The sequence below is a fragment of the Taudactylus pleione genome, unplaced genomic scaffold (genome assembly GCF_031769625.1).
Source record: "Taudactylus pleione unplaced genomic scaffold, aTauple2 ptg000502l, whole genome shotgun sequence".
NCBI lineage: Eukaryota > Metazoa > Chordata > Amphibia > Anura > Myobatrachidae > Taudactylus > Taudactylus pleione.
In genome coordinates this window covers 3,916,444-3,940,843 of record NW_028284904.1, presented here as the reverse complement: position 1 = coordinate 3,940,843, position 24,400 = coordinate 3,916,444, and the positions used below count along the sequence as shown (strand labels likewise).

The following is a 24,400-nucleotide window of genomic DNA, read 5'->3' as shown; positions in this document are numbered from 1 at the left end:
GACAAATCGTCCAACAGATTTAGCATGGCCAAATAGCATAACTGTGGCAAGGCATGCTGGGATGTGCAGTTCTACAACAGCTGTTTGTAGTCTAGTTTAGTGTTGTGTACCCAGTTTTAGACTGTTCAATGAAAAGGTAGTGATAACGAAGCCTAAATAAAAAAAGTACCTAAATAAGTAAAATTGGGGAACTCCACACTAAACAGGATTATAAGTGAACTTAAAAAAACCAAACATTAGCCTAAAAAGAAAGACGTAACAGTCGAAATAAATAAATAAAATGACCAGCCTAAATATGGAAGAAAATCACCAGACATACAAAATCATACAACAGCCATCATAAGTAAGGGGCTCAGCAACAAAAATGAATGTGAGAATCTCCAGAACAAATAAGGAACACATACAAAAGAGAACTGCTAGCTTCAATAGATTATAGAGATTTCCCAGGTTAAATACATAATAGAATTTGTAGCGTAAATAAATAGGAGAATCATTAACCTAATTAAGAGTATTGTCAGCCTACATGGAATAAACAATCAGCAGCCTAAATGAATAAGAGTATCCTTATCCTAAATACAGAAAACAAAACAATTACCAGCTCAAAGAAAGGAGCAAAATAAATCATAGAACCACCAGACTTAATAAAACACCAGCCTAAATAAATTGGGGAATCACCAGACTGAGTAGATTGTTTTTATATATAGATTAGGTGATTCTGCAGACTATTATAGCCTACAGAAACAAAACACCAGCCGAAATAAGAGCATTGTCAGCCAAAATAAAAGAACACATAAGAAAATGAATAAGGAAGACAGGCAGCCTAAATTAGATACCAGTACAGGAATATTAAGGGAAAAAGAAAAAAAAAAAAGAGAACACGAACACCAACTTAAGTGGAAAAGTAGCACTAGCCTAAACAAGGTAAATACCAACCAACACAGAAGAGCACGCCCCCAACACAGAAGAGCACGCCCCCAACACAGAAGAGCACGCCCCCAACACAGAAGAGCACGCCCCCAACACAGAAGAGCACGCCCCCAACACAGAAGAGCACGCCCCCAACACAGAAGAGCACGCCCCCAACACAGAAGAGCACGCCCCCAACACAGAAGAGCACGCCCCCAACACAGAAGAGCACGCCCCCAACACAGAAGAGCACGCCCCCAACACAGAAGAGCACGCCCCCATAACAGTAGGACCCGCCCCCATAACAGTAGGACCAGCTAAATTAGTATACAAGAGAATCACAAGCCAGAATGAATAAGATATACCAGCCTAAGTAAGAACGCCTAAAGACATCACACAGACAAAATAAATATCAGAAATGCCAGCCTAAATAAGTAAAATCCATCCTGAATAAAACAAAGAACAGACTCATCTGTCACTGTCCTTCCATCTCTAACCACAAAGCAGCCCCAATGTGGGATTTACCAAGCTTGGACCCATCTGAAGATGGCGTTAGCCTATGGGCTGCTTCATAGGGTTTTTTTTCATATTATTATTATTATTTATTCGATATAGCGCCACCAATAACACAGCGCTGAACAGAGGATTCATTCCTACATCACAATTCTGCGTCTACATATATACTTTACAGGAGATTACACATATATTAGCAGCAATTATATTTAATCAATATACAAACCTACCACAGTATGTGTTTTGCCCTGGGAAGAGACATGAACTGTACATAATAAACAGCTTTCACTTCTAATGACTATGCCAGGCATGAAGCCGGGAGAGTGTATAAATCTGAAGCAGCCTCCCTTGGCAGAGCCATAAAACAGGGCAGGATATTTACACAAATGCTCCGACAGCTACATAAATTTTCCTCCAAATACAGAGCTACAGATCATTGTAATTAAATAAAAAGAAAGAAACGGCCTCTATTCATTTTCAAAGCCATCTTTCTCTCTGTACGATAACATTTTAAGATTTTATTAATAATTAACGCAGGAATAATAAGAGAAGTTGGAGAGAATAAGATTTAAACATTTTGGGGGAGAAGGGCATGTTTCGAGATGGTGGAATCGGATTGGTGGAAAGTTTAGAAGTATTGTTAGAAAGTGACAGAACTCATCACTTCTAGATTACGGAATTAAATAAACGTGAAAACTGCTATTGTAAGTCCAACCACAAAAAAAGCATGAACACAGTAATACAGTGACCTAAAACAAACAAAATCTAATTAAATAAGTGCTTAAAAACAGACAGTACCACATAATGATATCACATCGTAAGATTTATTCTCACTGAGGAATAGCTAACAGAATAATCATTGTATGTTTTGACAATTGTAAGACGATTCATTTTATTTTCATTACATTTTGTTTACTCATCTTTATTTTTTCTTCTTTTTTATTTCATTTTATTTTTGTTTTATTGTATATCTATTTTATTAACCCCGAGTCTAATAGTATTTACTACTATAAATTAGGGATGTGCAGGCTCGGTTCTACTCTGTTCTGTTCGGTTTTTTTTACCGAATCTTATTGGCTATCCAAAACTCGTGACAGCTGAAACCCAATAAGATTCAGGAAAAAAAAACGAACGGAACCGAGTAGAACCGAGCCTGCACATCCCTACTAAAATATGGTTTATGTACCGGTTTTTGGGGGGTATGTTTTAGACTCTTTCCCTCTCCCCATAAAAAGTAAAAAAAGACGAAATTCAGATACACAATATTCCACAAAATATATGTACTTTATTGCATTTGTATGTTTTTTATGATGCAAGATATACATTTGTTGTAACATTTTTTTGTAAGTATGTAACTTACTGAATTTTGGATATAATAAAAAGAGATTTAAAAAAAAAAAAAAAAAAAAAAACAGACCGTACCATCTGAGGAAGGCGGCGTCGTACCCAGCGGGGTTGTTGGCGTAGTAGGAACTGGGCTGGTTGGTACCGTAACTAACCCCATCTCAGGATGACTCTGAACACAAATAAAAGAAGCAGAGGGGTTTAAATACCAGATAAATGGAGGGCGGAAAAAAACATAGTATATTAAATATGTTACACACACAGACATATGCGAATACACACTATAGATAAAAATAACCAATAATAAATATACATCTAGCCTCAATACATCACGCAGGGCGACTTGCCTGATGTGAGTGAGCCGCCAGGTCCAATACTACTTTGTTAGCTTTGGACGTCTTTTCTCGATGTCACAATGTGAAGCGAGTCTAGGACACGCCAGCAGACTGTGCTGATTAATGTGATATGTGACACTTGTATATATGTGTGCACCCGAGTCTGTATATGAAGCACAGAGAAACCTGGAATGAAAAAAAAACTGCGACCGCTACATTGTAGCACTTTGTATACAGATTCAAAGTCTAAATCGCAAAATAGTGTAAAATACTGTGCAAAAGTTTTAAGCAGGTGTGGAAATAATGCTGCAGTAAGAATGCTTTAAAAAAATAGAAGTGTTAATAGTTTATTTTTATCAATTAACAAAATGCAAAGTGAATGAACAGAAGAGAAATCTAAAATCAAATTAATATTTAGTGTGACCACCCTTTGTCTTCAAGACAGCATCAATTCTTCTAGGTACACTTGCACAAAGTCAGGGATTTTGTAGGATTATAGTCAGGTGTATGATTAACCAATCATACTAAACAGGTGATAATGATCATCATTTTCATATGTAACTTGAAACACCAGTCATTAACTGAAACAAAAACAGCTGTGTAGGAGGCTTAAAACTGGGTGAGAACAGCCAAACTCTGCTACAAACGTGAGGTTGTGGAAGACAGTTTCAGGTCACAGGTCATACACTATGGCAAGACTGGGCACAGCACCAAGACACAAGGTAGTAATACTGCATCAGCAATGTCTCTGCCAGGCAAAGATTTCAAAGCAGACTGGGGTTTCAAGATGTGCTGTTCAAGCGCTTTTGAAGAAGCACAAAGAAACGGGCAACGTTGAGGACCGTAGACGCAGTGGTCAGCAAAGGAAGCTTAGTGCAGCAGATGAAAGACACATCATGCTTACATCCCTTCCAAATCGGAAGATGTCCAGCAGTGCCATCAGCTCGGAACTGGCAGAAACCAGTGGGACCCAGGTACACCCATCTACTGTTCAGAGACGTCTGGCCAGAAGTGGTCTTCATGGAAGAATTGCGGCCGAAAAGCCATACCTTCAACATGGAAACAAGGCCAAGCGACTCAGCTATGTGTGAAAACACAGAAACTGGGGTGCAGAAAAATGCGGTACAATAATGAGCGTCTGCAGGCAACATTGAAGCATGGTGGAGGTTCCTTGCAGGTTTGTGGCTGCATTTCAGCAAATAGAGTTGAGGGATTTGGACAGGATTAATGGTGTCCTCAATGCTGAGAAATAGAGGCAGGTACTTATCCATCATGTAATACCATCAGGGAGGCGATGGCGATTGCCTGCGAATTTAATCTCACCGCCCCCAAACCTAACCACAACCCCACTAGACTCCCTAATCCTAACCCAGCCTCCCAGCGGCTAACGCTAAGTGTGTCCCGGACTTACCTTCGTTCGGGCTGGCGTCCTTGACATTCCGGCGTCGGGATTAACATAGGTGTCAGTATTTGCCGGGATTCCACTGTCGGGATTGAGACGGGCGGTCTCATAACTACATCCCCACAGAAGATCTGTGGTAAGTTCTCCAAGATGTTTGGAAAAACCTCCCTGCCGAGTTCCTTCAGAAATGGTGCGCAAGTGTACCTAGAAGAATTGATGCAGTTCTGAAGGCAAAGGGTGGTCACCCCAAATATTGATCTGATTTAGATTTCTCTTCTGTTCATTCACTTTGTATTTTGTTAATTGATAACATTAAACTATTATGATCACTTCTATTTTGGAAAGCATTCTTACTTTGCAGCATTTTTTCAGCACCTGCCTAAGACTTTTGCACAGTACTGTACAAGCGTTGCCTATCACATTAATCAGCAGAGTCTGCTGGTGAGTTCTAGTCACACTGTATCGTCAACGCATTTTCGGTGAAAAAAAGACGCCCGGTGCTGAGTCTCACGGGATCTGGCACGCTACGAGGACACATCTGTAGGCAGCTTCATTTCTCAGATGTATTTGCAACACAAATCACAGCACAAACGTATGTTGGAATGACCGTTACATGATCCTTATTTTGTTTAAAATGACTTTACCTACAGGACTACAGAGAGCAGTCAACTAGCTTAACGGACCAGGTATGTGAACGGATTCCGCTCTATTAATAACACATATAGTTTACGAGTTAGATATGTATAAAACATACAGGGCCTGTGATGCGGTGTAAAATGCATGCCCATTTGCGGAGTGTGTCTTGAGTGCTGTGTTGGGCATAAGTAAATACGGGCGAAGCAGAGTCATAACGCATTTCAATCCCATCCCCATCCGCACCCCACACCTTAATTTGCGTATGGATCGCCCTTTTGCGTTGCGGACCCTCTAACAGGCAGCAGCATAGATGGCGTTAGCTGCTGGAGCAGAGCTTTGTAAAACTTTTATAGTTTTCACAGCTTGATAAATAGCGCTATAGCAATGCAGGGATAGCGGCCATCTCTCCTGCGATACTGGCTTAATAAATAGCTTGTACCGGCTAAAAGACTCGATAAAACGGCCTCGTGAAGAGATGCTATAAACTATTTAAAGATAATGAAACCGCAATCAAGGCCAATTGATCAGCATTTCAGGGTACAATCGGTATCCGAATGGTAGGTCTACAATAATGGGTCAACAGGGACATTAGGTTGACATTGACTTAGGTCGACATATTTAATAGGTCAACATGGCTAAAAGGTTGACACATGGTTTTTCATGATTTTTAGGGAAAGACAGGGTTAGGTTAAAATAACAAAAAAAAAAAAAAATCACGATTCGACCTTTTTTGTGTCGACCATTTGAAGGTTGACTTTTTAACCCTATCAACCAATTACCTGTTGATCTCATGACCCTTTCGACCTTCTGGTGTCGACCTATTGACTGTCGACCTTTTTTTTACTGTAGACCTATCAATCCACACCCGCTACAATCCTGCCACCTTTTTAGAAAATTCTACAAAAACCAAACAAACCAAAAGCTACTGCCCATGACAGGAATCGCGTCACTATTCCAGAATTCCGACATTTGAAATAAAAAGGATGAAAATAAGCCTCGATTTATGGAATGAAGGCGACTGTGGTTGAAACACGTCCCTTATACAGTACCAGTGATCTAACTATAATTACAATGCTGTACGTGTTGAAAATAACACCGGCAAATGTTGATGTTAAAGGAACCTTTAAACCTAAATAAAAACAAGTTGTCTTCTATAGAATGAATAACACTCACAAATCCAATGCACCGATTTCCACACCTTGATGGAACCTATGATCTTGGAATTGTATTTATATTTGCAAATGCAGCGGCCTGCTAGCTCTGTTTTATCGTTACCCGTCATTTCCTGCGACATAAGCTGAGTGCAGCGTCCTTCAATGGGATGACCTCCAGGAAGTCTGACCGTGGAGGTAGATACATTGTTACACACTGTACATCATTACCTTAAGTATTATCTCCGTTCCAACAAGCTCATGGAAACGATAGGCATAGATGTCTGAGCGTTATTAGTAATTCTCTTATTAGAAGGCAGATCATGATTCAAGATTTACCATTTAAATAGGAGACGAGGTTAAAAAAAAGATCTTTAGTTATTTCACATTTATTACTATGGAGGGGTATTCAATATGGGAGCGAAAAGTCCATGCTGGACTTTTCGCTGTACATCGGAGCTTTTCCTGGGTTAAAGTATCGGGCACTCGCCCGCTTTATCCCCGTATTTAATTAAAAAGCTACGAAAACGGGAACCTGCGAAATAGGATCGGCGAAAAAAAACGTGATTTACCTGGAAAATTGTAGGACCCCCTAAAGCTGTGAAAACATGGGGGATCACTATGGGTACCCCCGTTTTAGCTTGCAAATGAAAGTCTGCGTTTAATATAGCCGCGGCAGGTGTTTTTTTCCCCAACATTGAAGAAGTGATGCAGAAGAGCACTTAGGTTATTTTTTTCGTTTTTTTAAGTGGTTCCATCAAATTTGGGGTACATGAAAATGGGTACTAGCATAGTTTTAAGTCCCTAAAGTGTTTTTTTTTTTTTTAAATTCTGCAAAAATGCACCTGCCGCTAATAACCTATTCTAGAAAACACCTGCCGCAATATGCGGAATAGCCCTGAACCTAGTACCCTATTTTTAAACACTTTTTTTCCATTTTTTTATTTTTCCCACCCCAAATTTTTAAATTCATTTTTTGGGGTGTCCCTATTATTTTTTTAAACTTTTTTTGACACAGTTATTTTTTAAATGTCATTCCCAGGGGTGCAGGCTATTTTTTTTTAAGCCTGCACCCCTAAACCCCAATTCTGCACTTTTTTTCGCCACCTATTCAGTGGTGAAAAGTTATCCCCGTTTTTTTTCAAAGACTTTTCGAACCTGCGAAAAGTCTTTGAAATTGAATACGGGGATAATAGAATTAGGCGAAAATGACGTCATCAGCGATAATTTATCGCCGATTCTGAAATTTTTGCTCCTAGTTGAATACCCCTGTATGTGTATATATAATAGTGGGCTTAATGTTTAATATTATTATTATTATTATTATTACAGAGCACAGTGGACATCTTCAAAAGCGGGCATGGAAAAGAGGATGTATAATACTCAGAGTAACCTACACTGATAGCATCTACAAGGGGCTGAGGCCCTGACTCAGAGGTGCTCGCAAAAATCGAGCGCTCGCTCTGAATCAGGGCGGCCGCTTTTTTTTTTACCCGGCCTCCTGGCCGGGCCGCTCGCTAAGCTGTGGGTGACCATCCACCGCGTTTGCGAGCGGCCAGGTGATTGTCGCGATTATCGCGACCATAAGGCTTGCGACGAGACCCTGTTGGTAGGGTCTCGTCTGCCGCAAGCCCCAGTGAGCTTCCTGCTCAAATAGAGCAGGAAGCTCACTACTGACATCACGAGTGACGTCAGTAGGGCCGCCCACAAACGGCAGGCGTTCCTTCAGGAATGACTCCGTTTGACCAGCCACCTCCCCCCCCTCCCCGCCTCCAAAGCGGGAAGAGCTGTCGATCAACATTGACAGCCGCCCCGTCTTGTAGCGAGCCCCGGAGCGAGTGACTTTCTCACTCACTACGGGGCTAGCGTGCCCGCATTGCCCCACCATCGACCCGCTTGCGAGTGCATAGCACTTGCGAGCGGGTCTGGATGAGGCCCTGAGTACAGGATGCCGACGCTCAGGATCCCGGCGGTTAGAATCCAGACGCCGGCATCCCGACAAAGAAAAACTAATCCTCCCCCTCTCCTTAGCCCTAACCTCCCCTCCCAGTGCCTAACCCTAACCTCTGCCTAAACCTAACCCTCCCCCCTTAGTCCCTAACCGTCCCCCTAGTGCCTAACCCTAACCTCGCTACTTACCTTCGGGATATCAGTGGTCGGGACGCAGGCGCCACACGTTTCTGACAAGTGTAGGGATTTTGACGCCGGCATTCTGAGCGTCGGAATCCCTGCGGTCGGGTATTTAACCGCATCGCTCTACAAGTATATGTATTTACAAAAGTCCTAGTGTATGTTCTAACGCAGTAGAATAGGGGAGATTTGCAAGCAAAGGCGTAAATACTACACATACTCACTTACAATTACAAATTTAGAAAAGCATTAAGAGATAATCCTGCCTTTGAGAGTTTACAATCTAGATCAGTGATTCCCAACCCCGGTCCTCAAGGCACACTAACAGTCCTGATTTTAGTGATATCCATGCTTGAGCACAGATAGTTAAATCAAGATAACTGAGGTACTAATTAAGTCATCTGTGCTCAAGTAAGGCTATCCTAAAAACCGGCACTGTTAACCTGCCTTGAGGACCGTGGTTGGGAACCCCTGATCTAGATGGTTTGCCCAAAACTGAGGCATTAGGCCTGCGGGTGTAATGTAGGGAAATCAGTACTAGAGGGTACATTACATAGCGTTAGAAATGGGCTACATATCAGAGGCTTTTTCACAATGATCCTCCCCGGTGCTCCGGCATGCACATGTGCTGATGTCCATCGGGTGCATGCTCAGTAGCGCAGCTGAGGGGGAGAAGGGAGGACGGAATGTGATTGCAGCCCCGTCCCAGCGAGTCTTTATTGCTGCCATTTGCGGTGATTAGGAATGTGTCTTTCAGAGGCTGGCCACACATTCTAGTCTAACATTTCTGTAGCAGGTGCAGTTTTAGGCAAGTCCTTACGCAAATGTGCTTCTTACAGTTACGGAGAGGAACAGAATATACATAAGAGAACAACAATTGCCGTAAACAGCAAAGATTAGCAGGCTGTAGGGTGAACTCACCTGCGCCAACACGGTAATGAAGTTCCTGTTCAGATGCACGGCTTCATAAAGTGCTAGTAAAATGGCCTCATTAGTCCTGTACAAAACAGCGCAGTGACAGTGACACAATGTAGAAGATAAACCACAAAAAAAATAAAAATTACAGATGAAGAGAGATGAGAACAATCCCACATAGGTGAAGAGTCTTCTAACAGGAATAAGCTCAGGAAAACTCATACGCGGCAGTATGTGAGAGCGCTGCAGGGTCTGCCCACATACGGCAGTCTCATATACCAGAACATTTACCTGTACTTTTATCAGTGCCCCCTTTTAATATAGCAAGTAAACCTGTTGTATTTAATTGCCAATGAATGGTATAAGAACCTTTGGGGTCGATGTATCAAGCAGTGAAAAAAAAAAGAGGAAAGGTGGACCAGTGAAGAAGTTGCCCATAGCAACCTGCCAGCTTGTATCTAGAATTTTATACAATGTACTTGATAAATACTACCTCAAAGCGGATTGGTTGCTATGGTAACTTCTCCAATCTTTTCACTGCTTGATACAGTATCCTCTTAAATCTAATGCCGGGTACACACTTGAGCAACCGGCAATCATGCCGATGATTACGATGATGATCATAGGGACACCTATGATTGCTGGTACACGTTACAGCGATGTCCAGGGACACCTATGATTGCTGGTACACATTACAGCGATGCCCAGGGACACCTATGATTGCTGGTACACATTACAGCGATGTCCAGGGACACCTATGATTGCTGGTACACATTACAGCGATGTCCAGGGACACCTATGATTGCTGGTATACATTACAGCGATGTCCAGGGACACCTATGATTGCTGGTATACATTACAGCGATGTCCAGGGACACCTATGATTGCTGGTACACATTACAGCGATGTCCAGGGACACCTATGATTGCTGGTACAAATTACAACGATGTAACGAAGGACGGAACGATCACTCGTTACTGTCCTTCATTATTATGCACAGCGCCGCATGCGATATCATCCGGTTACCGTGCAGGACGGCCGATCGGACGATAACGCATGCCACCGCGGGAGCGTGCACACACACTGAGTGATATGCCCGATTTGTCGTTCCGATTTGTCCAAATCAGAATGACATCATTCCAGTGTGTACCTAGACCCAGCGCATACCTGTATGATATGCAGGACAATTGTTCCATTCTCATCTCATAGGACTTATGAGCCTCACTACTGCCAGGATACTTTAACGTACTGTATATATTGTAATCAAGTTGTCACATTAAACGGTCACCATCTCTAATCAACCATTTCATCCTTACAGACATATTTTCTGGCTAACAGAAAGTTTACTTTAGATAACCTTGGGAAACGTTCAAAACCCGACGCAGAGGCCGGAATCCTGACACTTGTCAAAATCCCAGCGCCGGCATCACGAAGTCAAGTATCGGGGTACCGGTTAGGCACTAGGGAGAGGGTTAGGCTTAGGGTGCGGGAGGTTAGGTTTAGGCACTAGTGGGGGAGGTTAGGTTAAGGCACCGGGAAGGGAGGGTTAGGGAGAGGGTCAAGGTTAGGATACAGACGACAGGTGTTGGTATCCTAACCTAACCATGCCGCCATCGGAATTTTGGCCGCTGTTATCCCAAACGCCGGCTTCCTGTACCCGACCCATATTCTTAGTTCTGTCAAGTTCCTGAGATGTGAAAAACAGCTTTATGGACCCAATAACTGAAGGGCTCACGTGTGATGTATCAGTTGCTGCTGACAATGGGTGCGGCAAGCGTCACGGCGGAACGCTCGCCTGGTTGTCGCCGATTCATAAACCAGATTCATGAGATGAGAATTGAGGCCAACATTCAGTGGTCTCTATACGGTCTCTAAAATCACCCATGACCAAAGACCACTGTTGTCCCACAAGGCATTCTGAGAATTGTAGCTAAAATATGCGGCACCCAAAAAACGCTAATAGCCCCACTTGGCTACATGCATAACCGCTGCAGTTACACTTGCCATTTTTACATATGAAGAACACATTTGTTTGTTTTCGGCACAATAAAACACAAATAATAAGGGTATACTTACTGCACAGAGATCTTCTCATCCGCATCCGCTATGAACATACTGCCCACCTGTGGGCACAGACAGAATTGCACGCTTGTGAAGCCAGGTGTTTAGAAATCAGAAAACTTTATTAAAAGGTCAGTGGATAAGAGAGGATCCAAAATGATCTACCCTGGTCACATCTTCGCTTTTATAAGGTCTTGCTATAAACCCCACCCAGCGCATTGGGTTACAGTACATGCCACACACTGTGATCTAACTGCAGATATTTCCACAAATTAGTTTCCTCCACCTGAATTCCATATTATAGATCTTTAGGAATAACAAAATCAGAGCTCTCCTGGGAAAACTGGGACATGTGTGATCAAAAAAAATTAATAAAAAACAAAATTATGGTTACTCACCATACTCGTTAGGGCAGAAAAAAACCCGGTCTGGTTTTCTTCCTGCTTGTCTCGGTATTGCCTGAAAGAGAAAAACAAAATTAACACAATTCATGAAGACTGGAGGGAAACCAGTCATCCCCATTTCTGTACAAAATAGTGTACATGACATTCTGTAACAGGGACCAATCAGATATCAGGTTCCATCACTCTAGTGCAAGCAGGGACCAATCAGATATCAGGTTCCATCAGTCTAGTGCAAGTAGGAACCAATCAGATATCAGGTTCCATCTGTTTAGTGCAAGCAGGGACCAATCAGATATCAGGTTCCATCACTCTAGTGCAAGCAGGGACCAATCAGATATCAGGTTCCATCACTCTAGTGCAAGCAGGGACCAATCAGATATCAGGTTCCATCAGTCTAGTGCAAGTAGGAACCAATCAGATATCAGGTTCCATCTGTTTAGTGCAAGCAGGGACCAATCAGATATCAGGTTCCATCACTCTAGTGCAAGCAGGGACCAATCAGATATCAGGTTCCATCACTCTAGTGCAAGCAGGGACCAATCAGATATCAGGTTCCATCACTCTAGTGCAAGCAGGGACCAATCAGATATCAGGTTCCATCACTCTAGTGCAAGCAGGGACCAATCAGATATCAGGTTCCATCAGTCTAGTGCAAGCAGGGACCAATCAGATATCAGGTTCCATCAGTCTAGTGCAAGTAGGAACCAATCAAATATCAGATTCCATCAATTAAAGAATTTGGCCACAGATATGTATGTGCAGATTACCGATAATCGCTCAAACTGCATAACCACCGGCCCTGCGTCCATCTCTCCACCAGGCCCTGATTCCACATAGGTTTGTGTTACTGGCTGCTAATCACCACCCCCTCTGCTAAGTTTGCAGCCAGCGGAATCCCTGGGCAAGCGGACGGACGGAAAGGGTGGACTCTGTAGATCACTAGTGAAAACAGGACAGGCAAAACACGCTAGACACCTTTCAACACATAACACACACACACTAACATATTTCAGTGTACATACGTGTTGTATTCAAACAATGCACGGGCTATTACCAGTCCCATCCCCTAAAATGAGAAAAGGAACAAAGACAAAATGTCCACATTATTAGCATTATAATATTAATCAGGATATATTTGATGCCACAAAGCGGAAGATGGGATAATTGAGAAGAGAGACAATGTCTTACTCACATTCAGCGTCCCCTCGTCATCCACAATAGACAACTTTACAATGTACGGGTTCACAGACTGGAGAGAGGGGAAACATAAAACCGGATCATTGAACACCCATTACTGCAGCTGGGATAAGCTTAGTTACCAATGACAAAGTCTTCTCGCAGACAGTAATACAGATGAGTCCACATACATCTTACTTCCTTGCACGTTAAACAGCCCTTCTAGTCGCGGCATGCCGTGGCGTGACTCTGTAGCACCAAGTGTCTTTTCATGTGTCTTTTTATCTTCAAATACACCTTACTCGCAAAGTGATGCAAAAAGGACGCACAAGCAGCTTCTGCTGATTAGAATGATATGCGGCATGCCTATATTCTGTGTGAGTCACTGCAGGTGTATCTGCTTCTGAAATGCTACGCTACAGTATTACAGTCGCTAGCACTGTAACGTAGCATTTCAGAAGCAGATATACACCTGCAGTGACTCTCACAGAATATAGGCATGCCGCATATCATTCTAATCAGCAGAAGCTGCTTGTGCGTCCCATTCACAACGCTTTGCGAATAAGACGCATTTGAAGGCAAAAAAAGTCGTACGAAAAGACGCTCTGTTCTACCAAGTCGCACAGCGCTCACGCTTTATGTTTAACGCGACTAGTAGCGCACAGAGGTATTATGTATGTGGAAACGTCTGTATATATTGATGTTACAGAATGTGGCGAGACAAAGTATAAAGAGCACATTACATCACAGCTAGGCAACCTGCGGCTCTCCAATCTGGTGTGAATCTACAAGTCCCATCATCCTCGGACAGGCCATAGCTGGCACTTGTAGTCCCACTACAGTTGTAGATGTTGGATGGCTTCAGTGAAAAGCACTGCTGGGTTAACGCTGTTACAGCATAGCAACAGGCGGCCCATCTTGGCTGAACAAGGTGGAATGCCGACCACTCTTCCATTTTTTTTTATGCCAGAAGGGGGCAGCAGGGAACACAATGGTGCTGCTGGAGGACAGCAAGTAATGACAGCCGGACGCTTACCGCTCGCTCTCTAGTGTATCTACGTCATAATATATTGCAGGAGTCTTACAAGGCAGAAGCCGCTCTCCCAGAAGCCCCCTTCTGGTCTAAACATGCATTTACTGCACTTTGCTTCAACATCTGTACATCCGATAGGCGTGTCGCAGGTGTGGTTGCGGACGCTTAATGTCGTACACGGGAAGCCATACTCTTATGGAGATTCTGCACCTAGCATGGGGCTGGTGCAAGTCCCGGTGGTGCTTCCGATGGTTGCGACTGCTGGCACACACAGTGGGCGAGCCAGCATACTGACGCACGGTTGTACACCAGAGGTAGGGCTTATACCAGCATAAAGTCGCAGACGAGACTACGGCAATAGAAGCCATCGCTGCCGCAGCAGTGTATACGACTTAGAATCAGCCCCAGAGTGAGCAGGTATCACTGTAAAGTGTCCTACCCCAGGGCAGGTTTATAATGTATGACTCCATATTCAGCTGTGTTACCTACATTATGAAGCAAGCTGTTGCTATCTGTTATCAGTCAGTTCAAACACAGAACATTTCCCAATTTGATGTATAAATATGGTCTTCTCCCTTTCCTCTACATAACACAAGAGAACATCAGGTCTGGGTCATCGTTTAGTGAATAAAAAACCCCACTCACCTCATATTTCCTGTAGTTAACCAGCAGCGCGAGCAGCACAACGGAGTCATAACCATGCTCCCTGCGGCTGGGGGGGTTAGACAGAATCTGGAAAGACAGTAGCGATATTATTAGGTTACTGAGGTTGTAGAGGACAGGAAAGCGCTTCTAATAGACACAACTAATAATATCATGGAGGGGAGGCACGAGGTGCTACCTCTGCTTTAGACGTCAATGAGGCTTTAGTGGAAGAAAAGGTTCCTTATGAGAATTCTATCTGGTGAGTTACACTACAGCCACAGCTGGAGACACAGGACTTGTCCGTGCTGATTTATAGAATGAGAAAAGACTGTCCTTACACTACAGAGCTAGATGCAATTACAAAGGAGATCCACTTTTAAAAATTGGAAGGACATTATTTAAAAACTGTCATTATCAAATACCAATTTCAGATAGATGTGGACCAGGGGATCTATGTACTAAGCCTTGGAAACAGATATCTCCATCCACTTTATCTGTCCAAGGCTTAGTACATAGATCACCCAGTCTCCTACCTCACCTCGAGGGCCGTTGGGTTTCCAGCCTTATCTGGAAACCAGCCCCAGTTACAGCCTCTTCCGTAATACAGTGATACAGTAGGGGCCTCTATGGTGCTGGCTGTCAACCATGGCTCATCTGGAGACAGCTGAACAAGAATACCGGGATCAAACTGCTCATTTTCTGTGCAAAAATGTACCCAGTGCTTCATTACGCTGGTTAAACGTGTTTTCCATTTTTGATACTGTTTAGAACAGAACCCCGCCACCACAGACGTATAGATATACATTGCAGGCTCCCAGCATGGTCATATAGCCAGGACCTCTTCCAAACCCCTCACCAGACAAAAACGCCTCCAATCAGAATCTACCTTCCATTGATAGCTAGGCAATGGATTTCTCCCGTCCCGGAGAACCCGAACAGCACTGAAGGTGAAAGGTTGTAGCCCCAGCAGTAAATCAACACCAGGACCCTGCTAACCACAGCAAGAGGCGGAGGTCAAAGGGGGGGGGGGGTCTGAATAGCGCTAAAGGAGATCAACCATAGCCCTAAATATAGGTCAGCACTGGGACCCTACTAGACCCTGCAAATGGTGGGTGTCACAGGGGAGGCGCCTGTACAGCTCTGAAGGTGATTGGCTGTAGTCCCAGCTATAAGTTAGCATCAGGACCCTGCTATACACAGCAAGTGGTAGGGATCACAGGGGAGGGGTCTGAGCATAGTACTTTCATAGGGAACGGAGCAGTGTTGGTTAAATCCAGTATTATTAAAAAACCTCTGTAAGAGATTAAATCCTAGATACATTTTCCTAGAAGTGTGCTAGTAAAGTAAGCAGTAGGCGCACTGCTGTGCCCAGCTTTGCAGATCAGGGCAGAAACAAGATTTATTTTTGAGACTACTGAAGTAAGGCATAGGGATTGAAAGGACGCATATTAGGGGCTTTCCTTGCTGTGAAGACGAGCGCATGGGACTTCCACTCTGCAAAAGGTAGTGGTATTGTGGTCTCATTCCGTGACTTCATGTGACTCACGTTACCATTCGGTGGAAAAGGACATTTATTTGTGCAATCTACAGAGAAGACTGACTGTCAGATATAATACATCCAGATGTCCCCTTCATGAACCATTTAGGCTATAAATGAGGCTGATCTGCACCGGATTTTAGAAAAAAAAAACATAAAACATAAAACTCTTATTTTAATGAATGGGTTGATCCTGAAGTGGTCGGAGGCTGGCACTGTCGTGCAATACTCTCTTTGTATATTCCCGAGGCGCAATTCCAGATTGCGGACACGTCTCCTTAAAGTGGAGTGTATGCAGACATCATGGTGTACGCTGGGGAGACCATGCAGCCGAGACCAAAGCATTCTGCGGGACGCAATTTGTGCGCTTAGTAAATCTGGCCCACATATTTTGTTTTATTAAAAAAAAAAAAAAAAAAAAGACAGGATTTAAGCAGGAATGGATATCCAGGTTCCAGAGGCTGTACCAATTCATTCATATTTAATGGGAGCTGGATTTATCTGGTTCTGATCTACCCACTGCTAATGCAATGAATGGCTTGTAGCAGATGGTCTGTAAAGCAGGGATGTCACCGATGGTCTCCTGGTCACCTGACACACTCAGCCTGCATCAGAGGATTTACTGATCATACCTCAAACAGCTCCACTACAGAACCCAGCAAGCCCAGAGGAAAAGACCACTGCAACTATCTTACACAGTAACCACAACCCCTGACAAGTGAAACGTCAGTAACGTAAATCCCTCTGTTCCATAAGGCAAATGTTGTTGAACAGTTAAGTCTGCAAAATTGATTAAATTCCATTTTTCATGGTTATCTACTTCTAGGTGGTGTCCTTTCTGCTCCTGAGCGTATCATTATTATATTATTATACAGGTCTCCCCAAATATAAAGCAGAGATTCATTTTGTGTGTTCAATACACTGTGCGAATTATTATTTTACATTTATATAACACAACTTACTGCACAGTGCTTTACAATATATTTGTGTGTTTTACTGCTCACACACACAAGGCCTGATTCATTACGGATCGCAATGGCAACAGCGTACGCAGATCGGCCGATTGCGCGTACCGCGCATGCCCCGCAGTGTGCGTGCGCAGGTCAGGGTTGCGATCACGCACGCAGACAGAAAAGAATGAGTAACGGGACGTCAGTGTTTGGGAGGGTGGTGACGGGGGAGTGGTCTGAGAAACGCAGGCGTGCCTTTCTGTTTGAACGCCGCTTCCTGGGCGAGCATAAATTAGCCAATGCGACGGCATACGCAGCTAGAGTACTTACTGTGCGCGACGAGACTTGCGATTTCTGACACAGGTCAGACCTGCTGTAATTCTGGGTGAGGGTCCGATGTTACTCGGATGTTCCCGATGTGTACGCAGGACTGCGGGGTCTTACGGATGTGAGAAAGCGGTAGTGGGCGTCTCTATGCCGGGTGAGCAGTAGCAGACATTAGCATGTTTCCACAGCAGAACCGCGTGCGTATATCGCGGCTGCGATCGCAATAGCGATGCGTAATGAATCAGGACCAATTATTATTTAAACATTCAAAAAGAAACAAAAATATATTTTATTTAAAAAAAAAAACACAGACGTCATAAGACGTACATACGGATATATTTTTGTATACTCGCTGACATGGACATACCTGCAAGATCGCCTCGAATATGCTATTGATCATAACGTATTCTAATATGGTGTTCTGGCTGATGTTATCCGTCACCTGCAATAAAGTAACACAGCAAACTCATTAATAAGGTTCAAATATTTCCGTCTGATAGACAAAGTCTAACTATTTGCCACCTTTTAATATCCATTTATCTGACGGCAGAGGACACTTTATTCCCATTACTTTCAAACACCTGTAAAGTGACAGTTAGGAGCTGATTGGATGGTCCTTTATTCCCATCCACATTACAGGTGTTTGAAAAATGTCAGGAGCTGATTAGTTGGTACTTTATCTCCATTCACTTTATCTCTCTCCAAGGTTTAGTACCATAGACCCCCAGCACAGGATTTACTCACAGTGACTAAGCAGAGCAGCAGTTTCAGGCACAGGCTCTTTAAGCTCTCCGAGCCGTCCCCACACAGCAGAATATCCAAACTCTCCATCAGGTTCTGTGGACAGACAAAAAGTTTTCAGATGAGAGTTCATGACAGGCAGCTTTCTTGTTTGATCAATTAGGGAGGAGAACTAGACATCTTAGAAGACACCGAAATAAATTCTTTAGGCAAATAATAAATATGCTCAGATTTCGGTGACCCTATAAGAAGAGTTTTGTCTGCTACTTTGTTAATATAATATGGAAGTTTGTGAGAAAGATACGGAGGCTTGCATTTCTACCGAATCCAGCTGCTACGGTTTCCCTGGAAGGACGTCTATTTAATACCATGGTGCTGGGATCACACACGCTGAAAGCAGAACGCATTGCGTTTCCACAACAGAGAACATGGCGGAAATTAAAATAATTTTCCATTGACATCAGAGTGATGGCGTCTAGCGGAGTTTACTATTCTGCCCTTTCTGCACTTAAAAACAGGACAACTGACGCCACACCAGGCCCTCTGCCACGGGGAGCACGTCCATGTACCAAGACTGTCCAGCCCAGTCAGGTGCTCCCACATTCACTGTAACGTCATCTCTTTTTTTGGGGGGGAGATGCATCAAACCTTCGAGAAATCGAACGTGGAGAAGTTGCTCATAGCAACCAATTAACTTCTGTCCTTTTACAGACTGTGCTGAAGACAGTTACAGTTAGAAGCTGATTGGTTGCTATGGGCAACTTCTCCACTTCATCTCTCTCAAAGGCTTGATACATCTCCCCTTATACCTTCTCGAGCACCTATGGAAGCATCACTAACAATGGGAACAGATAGATCAGAAGAAGTTAGGTCCATGGAACAGACAAGGTGTCTACCAGATTCCTCATCCTGTAACAAAAACAATACAACTTGCGGTTTCGGTGGAGATGCCGCCATATCAGCATTCGGTTGCTTCCAGCACTTCACCAGCTGTCGAAAGACCACTCCCCAAAGGTGAAGGATTTGCTGGCTGCTTCCCTGGTTTGCACCCCAGGAATAATCACCGGCGGCAAGGCCTGGAAAGTTTTGCTCCACCCAACACAAGATCCGGCTGGTCATCCTCATGGCCAGGGCATTTTTGGCGCCCCCTTGGTGATTTATGTGAGACAGCCATGGCCTTTTCAGATTCTACCTTGATGACCCTTCCTGAGAAGAACTACCTGATCTGGGTGCCGCCTGATACTGCTGCTTAGGTGTACAACCAGCTGTTTATTACATTTACGTTCTGCTCAAAACATGTGGACAGACCGAAGGGTATGTGAGTGCTTTCACTCATCCGTAGATATGAAAAAAATACCATTCCTGTTTAAATTCATTGTAATCCCACTTCTATGCATCGGCTGTGCAATGTATAGTATGCTTCCCCTGCTCCACAGGCCCCTGCGAGTGGTCTGACCCTGTCCGTAGGGCCTCTCAAAGTCACTTCCCAGCAAATTGTTCCTTTTGTGTTGCATTTGCTAAGAATTTCATCTGAAAATCAAGAACGGCCACGAATTCACTTAAATTGCTAATCTGATTCTTGTACCTTCATGCGAAGCTCTGCCTTATCGAAGCCCATCAGCATATTAATAATATCAAAGCCAGACGTAGGCTTGTTCTTCTGATGAACCCCACGAATCAATGCACAGAGTGTCTGCAAAAAGAGGAGACTCAAAAGTTTATTCCACAGCAAATCCATTTATTCCAAGGCACAGAGCAGGGGAAAACGCAATTAGTTCGTTATGCATTTAGAGTGATATAACTTGCCGTTTTTGCAGTCAACCATCGACAGGTCTGCATCAGACCCCGTTCCGCACCCGTCACAGCCTTTATCCCCCCCTCCCCTCCATCCTCTTTCCCACCTCGGCCCCCACTCCACCAGCACAACCTCTTCCGTCACCAGCCTCCGGTCCTGGGCCTGTTATACTTACCCTCTGGGTGGCCCATACACACGCCTTAGTGTTCAACCCCCCCACATATTAGAGCACGACCACACACCCAAGAGTGGTATAGCTCTTTTATAATATGGTCCTGTTCTAAAGTTATTTGATGTCAGGTCCTCTGAGGTATGTGGTAAATTCTTTTTTTTCACATTTTTCTGTCAGATACAGTGCATCCGCAAAGTATCCACAGCGCTTCACTTTTTCCACATTTTGTTATGTTACAGCCTTATTCCAAAATGGAATAAATTCATTTTTGTCCTCAAAATTCTACACACAATATCTCATAATGAAAACGTGTAAAAAGTTATTTTGAGATTTTTGCAAATTTAATTTAAAAAAAAAAACAAAAAACTGAGAAATCACATGTACATAAGTATTCACAACCTTTGCCATGAAGCTCAAAATTGAGCTCAGGTGCATCCTGTTTCCACTGATCATCCTTGAGATGTTCCTACAGCTTAATTGGAGTCTAACTGTGGTAAATTCAGTTGTTTGGGCATGATTTTGAAAGGCATACACCTGTCTATATAAGGTCTCACACTTGACAGTGCATGTCAGAGCACAAACCAAGCATGAAGTCCAAGGAATTGTCTGTAGACCTCCGAGACAGGATTGTCTCGAGGCAGAAATCTGGGGAAGGGTACAGAAAAATATCTGCTGCTTTGAAGGTCCCAATGAGCACAGTGGCCTCCATCATCCGTAAATGGAAGAAGTTCGGAAACAACAGAACTCTTCCTAGAGTTGGCCGGCGGTCTAAACTGAGCGATCGTGGGAGAAGGGCCATAGTCAGGGAGGTGACCAAGAACCCGATGGTCACTCTGTCAGAGCTACAGCATTCCTCTGTGGAGAGAGGAGAATCATCCAAAAGGGCAACCATCTCTGCAGCAATTCACCAATCAGGCCTGTATGGTAGAGTGACCAGACGAAAGCCACTCCTTAGTAAAAAGCACATGGCAGCCCGCCTGGAGTTTGCCAAAATGCACCTGAAGGACTCTCAGACCATGAAAATCAAAATTCTCTGGGCTGATGAGCCAAAGATTGAACTCTTTGGCGTGAATGCCAGGCGTTATGTTTGGAGGAAACCAGGCACCGCTCATCACCAGGCCAATACAATCCCTAAAGTGAAGCATGGTGGTGGCAGCATCATGCTGTGGGGATGTTTTTCAGCAGCAGGAACTGGGAGACTAGTCAGGATAGAGGGAAAGATGAATGCAGCAATGTACAGAGATATCCTGGATGAAAACCTGCTCCAGAGTGCTCTTGACCTCAGACTGGGGCGACGGTTCATCTTTCAGCAGGACAACGACCCTAAGAACACAGCCAAGATATCAAAGGAGTGGCTTCAGGACAACTCTGTGAATGTCCTTGAGTGGCCCAGCCAGAGCCCAGACTTGAATCCAATTGAACATCTCTGGAGAGATCTGAAAATGGCTGTGCACCGACGTTTCCCATCCAACCTGATGGAGCTTGTGAGGTGCTGCAAAGAGGAATGGGGGCGAAACTGCCCAAAGATACAGTAGGTGTGCCAAGCTTGTGGTATCATATTCAAAAAGACTTGAGGCTGCAAAGGTGCATCAACAAAGTATTGAACAAAGGTTGTGAATACTTATTTATATGTGATTTCTTAGTTGTTTTTTAATTAAATTTGCAAAAATATCAAAAAACTTTTTACACGTTGTCATTATGGGGTATTGTGTGTAGAATTTTGAGGACAAAAATGAATTTATTCCATTTTGGAATAAGGTTGTAACATAACAAAACGTGGAAAAAGTGAAGCGCTGTGAATACTTTCCGGATGCACTGTATTTATGTGTATTCCTGTCAGAGTGAGGCAGCGATGTGTATTCCTGTCAGAGTGAGGCAGTGACGTGTATACCTGTCACAGTGAGGCAGTGACGTGTATTCCTGTCACAGTGAGGCAGTGATGTGTATTCCTGTCACAGTGAGGCAGTGATGTGTATTCCTGTCACAGTGAGGCAGTGATGTGTATTCCTGTCACAGTGAGGCAGCGATGTGTATTCCTGTCACAGTGAGGCAGCGATGTGTATTCCTGTCACAGTGAGGCAGCGATGTGTATTCCTGTCACAGTGAGGCAGCGATGTGTATTCCTGTCACAGTGAGGCAGCGATGTGTATTCCTGTCACAGTGAGGCAGCGACGTGTATTCCTGTCACAGTGAGGCAGCGATGTGTATTCCTGTCACAGTGAGGCAGTGACGTGTATTCCTGTCAGAGTGAGGCAGTGACGTGTATTCCTGTCAGAGTGAGGCAGCGATGTGTATTCCTGTCAGAGTGAGGCAGTGACGTGTATTCCTGTCAGAGTGAGGCAGTGATGTGTATTCCTGTCACAGTGAGGCAGCGATGTGTATTCCTGTCAGTGTGAGGCAGCGATGTGTATTCCTGTCAGAGTGAGGCAGCGATGTGTATTCCTGTCACAGTGAGGCAGCGATGTGTATTCCTGTCACAGTGAGGCAGCGATGTGTATTCCTGTCACAGTGAGGCAGCGATGTGTATTCCTGTCACAGTGAGGCAGCGATGTGTATTCCTGTCACAGTGAGGCAGTGATGTGTATTCCTGTCACAGTGAGGCAGCGATGTGTATTCCTGTCACAGTGAGGCAGCGATGTGTATTCCTGTCACAGTGAGGCAGCGATGTGTATTCCTGTCACAGTGAGGCAGCGACGTGTATTCCTGTCACAGTGAGGCAGTGACGTGTATTCCTGTCAGAATGAGGCAGCGACGTGTATTCCTGTCAGAGTGAGGCAGTGACGTGTATTCCTGTCAGAGTGAGGCAGTGATGTGTATTCCTGTCAGAGTGAGGCAGCGATGTGTATTCCTGTCAGTGTGAGGCAGTGATGTGTATTCCTGTCAGAGTGAGGCAGTGATGTGTATTCCTGTCAGAGTGAGGCAGCGATGTGTATTCCTGTCACAGTGAGGCAGCGATGTGTATTCCTGTCAGTGTGAGGCAGTGATGTGTATTCCTGTCAGAGTGAGGCAGTGATGTGTATTCCTGTCAAAATGAGGCAGTGACATGTATTCCTGTCACAGTGAGGCAGCGATGTGTATTCCTGTCAGTGTGAGGCAGTGATGTGTATTCCTGTCAGAGTGAGGCAGTGATGTGTATTCCTGTCAGAGTGAGGCAGTGATGTGTATTCCTGTCAGTGTGAGGCAGTGATGTGTATTCCTGTCAGAGTGAGGCAGTGATGTGTATTCCTGTCAGAGTGAGGCAGTGATGTGTATTCCTGTCAGAGTGAGGCAGTGATGTGCTACTTTTGAGTAGTCTGTCTGTGAGTTATGATAACGATCCTTCCGCAGGTTCACCTACGGAAACCTTGTTACGACTTTTACTTCCTCTAGATAGTCAAGTTTGATCGTTTACACTTGTGGAGTGACACTGCTGCGGCTTCGCGATTTGGTTTTGGTCACAGTGGGAAGTAGTTCAGGTGTGCAGTCGTTGGGAAATATGATTCAGTGTGGTCATATGATTTAGTGTGTCCAATCACATTAGTGGGATTTCTGTAATTTAGTAGTGGGTGGGATGCTGGATGGGAAAGACTGTGCATTGTGAGCTGTTGCTTCCCTCCCCCTGACCGGTCTCCAGAAATGAACAGAGGGCCTGATTCAGAGATGAACGCAATGGCGATTACTTACGCAGATCGAGCAATTGTTTACCATTGCACATGTGTATGAGCCATGCTGGGCGTGCGCTGCGTTCACATAGCGATTACAGACGCACTTCAAAGTACATTGCACAGTGACTGACAGGTTGTGTGAGAGGAGAGCTCCCGAGACTGCGGCTGGTCAGACCTGCCGCAAATGGCAAGATGGCCGCCGATGCGCGTCGATGGTAACAATATTTACGCAGGCATGCGTGGTCGCATGCAGGTAAGTAGGCAGCAGTGGGCGTCTTTATGCTCAGGTGATCTTTGCAGACATTAGCATATTTTGAAAGCTGCATTGCGTATGAAAACGCAGCTGTGATCGCATTTGCGGCCGTCTCTGAATCACGGCCAGAGTTGGCTGGATGCAGATAGATCACAACAGTGACAAATCAGTAGGCAGGCTGGCTTCTGCCAATGCATATTATTTTAATTTGTGTATGCGTTAAGTCAGTGGGTTGGATGTCGGGTGGGAGTGGGGACAGGACAAAGGAAAAGAACATGATAGCTTGATGTTAATTCCAATTGGACAATTGTCCAGAGCTCACTAACACTC

At 44.2% G+C, this 24,400-nt stretch overlaps 1 protein-coding gene across 5 annotated transcripts in view; it reads right to left on the bottom strand.

Annotated features, from left to right (window-relative positions):
• ARMH3 (armadillo like helical domain containing 3) overlaps positions 1–24,400 on the bottom strand; it is a 154,842-nt gene that overhangs the window by 99,016 nt on the left and 31,426 nt on the right. For all 5 annotated transcript variants that reach the window (XM_088449983.1, XM_088449982.1, XM_088449984.1 and 2 more), the window contains 10 exons: positions 19,792–19,899; positions 18,210–18,302; positions 17,833–17,907; positions 14,652–14,738; positions 12,990–13,046; positions 12,820–12,863; positions 11,792–11,852; positions 11,409–11,455; positions 9,339–9,414; positions 2,842–2,935 (listed from right to left, as the gene is read on the bottom strand). In XM_088449983.1, coding sequence (XP_088306109.1) covers positions 2,842–2,935; positions 9,339–9,414; positions 11,409–11,455; positions 11,792–11,852; positions 12,820–12,863; positions 12,990–13,046; positions 14,652–14,738; positions 17,833–17,907; positions 18,210–18,302; positions 19,792–19,899 — 742 coding nt within the window. The remainder of the gene's footprint in view (positions 1–2,841; positions 2,936–9,338; positions 9,415–11,408; positions 11,456–11,791; positions 11,853–12,819; positions 12,864–12,989; positions 13,047–14,651; positions 14,739–17,832; positions 17,908–18,209; positions 18,303–19,791; positions 19,900–24,400) is intronic.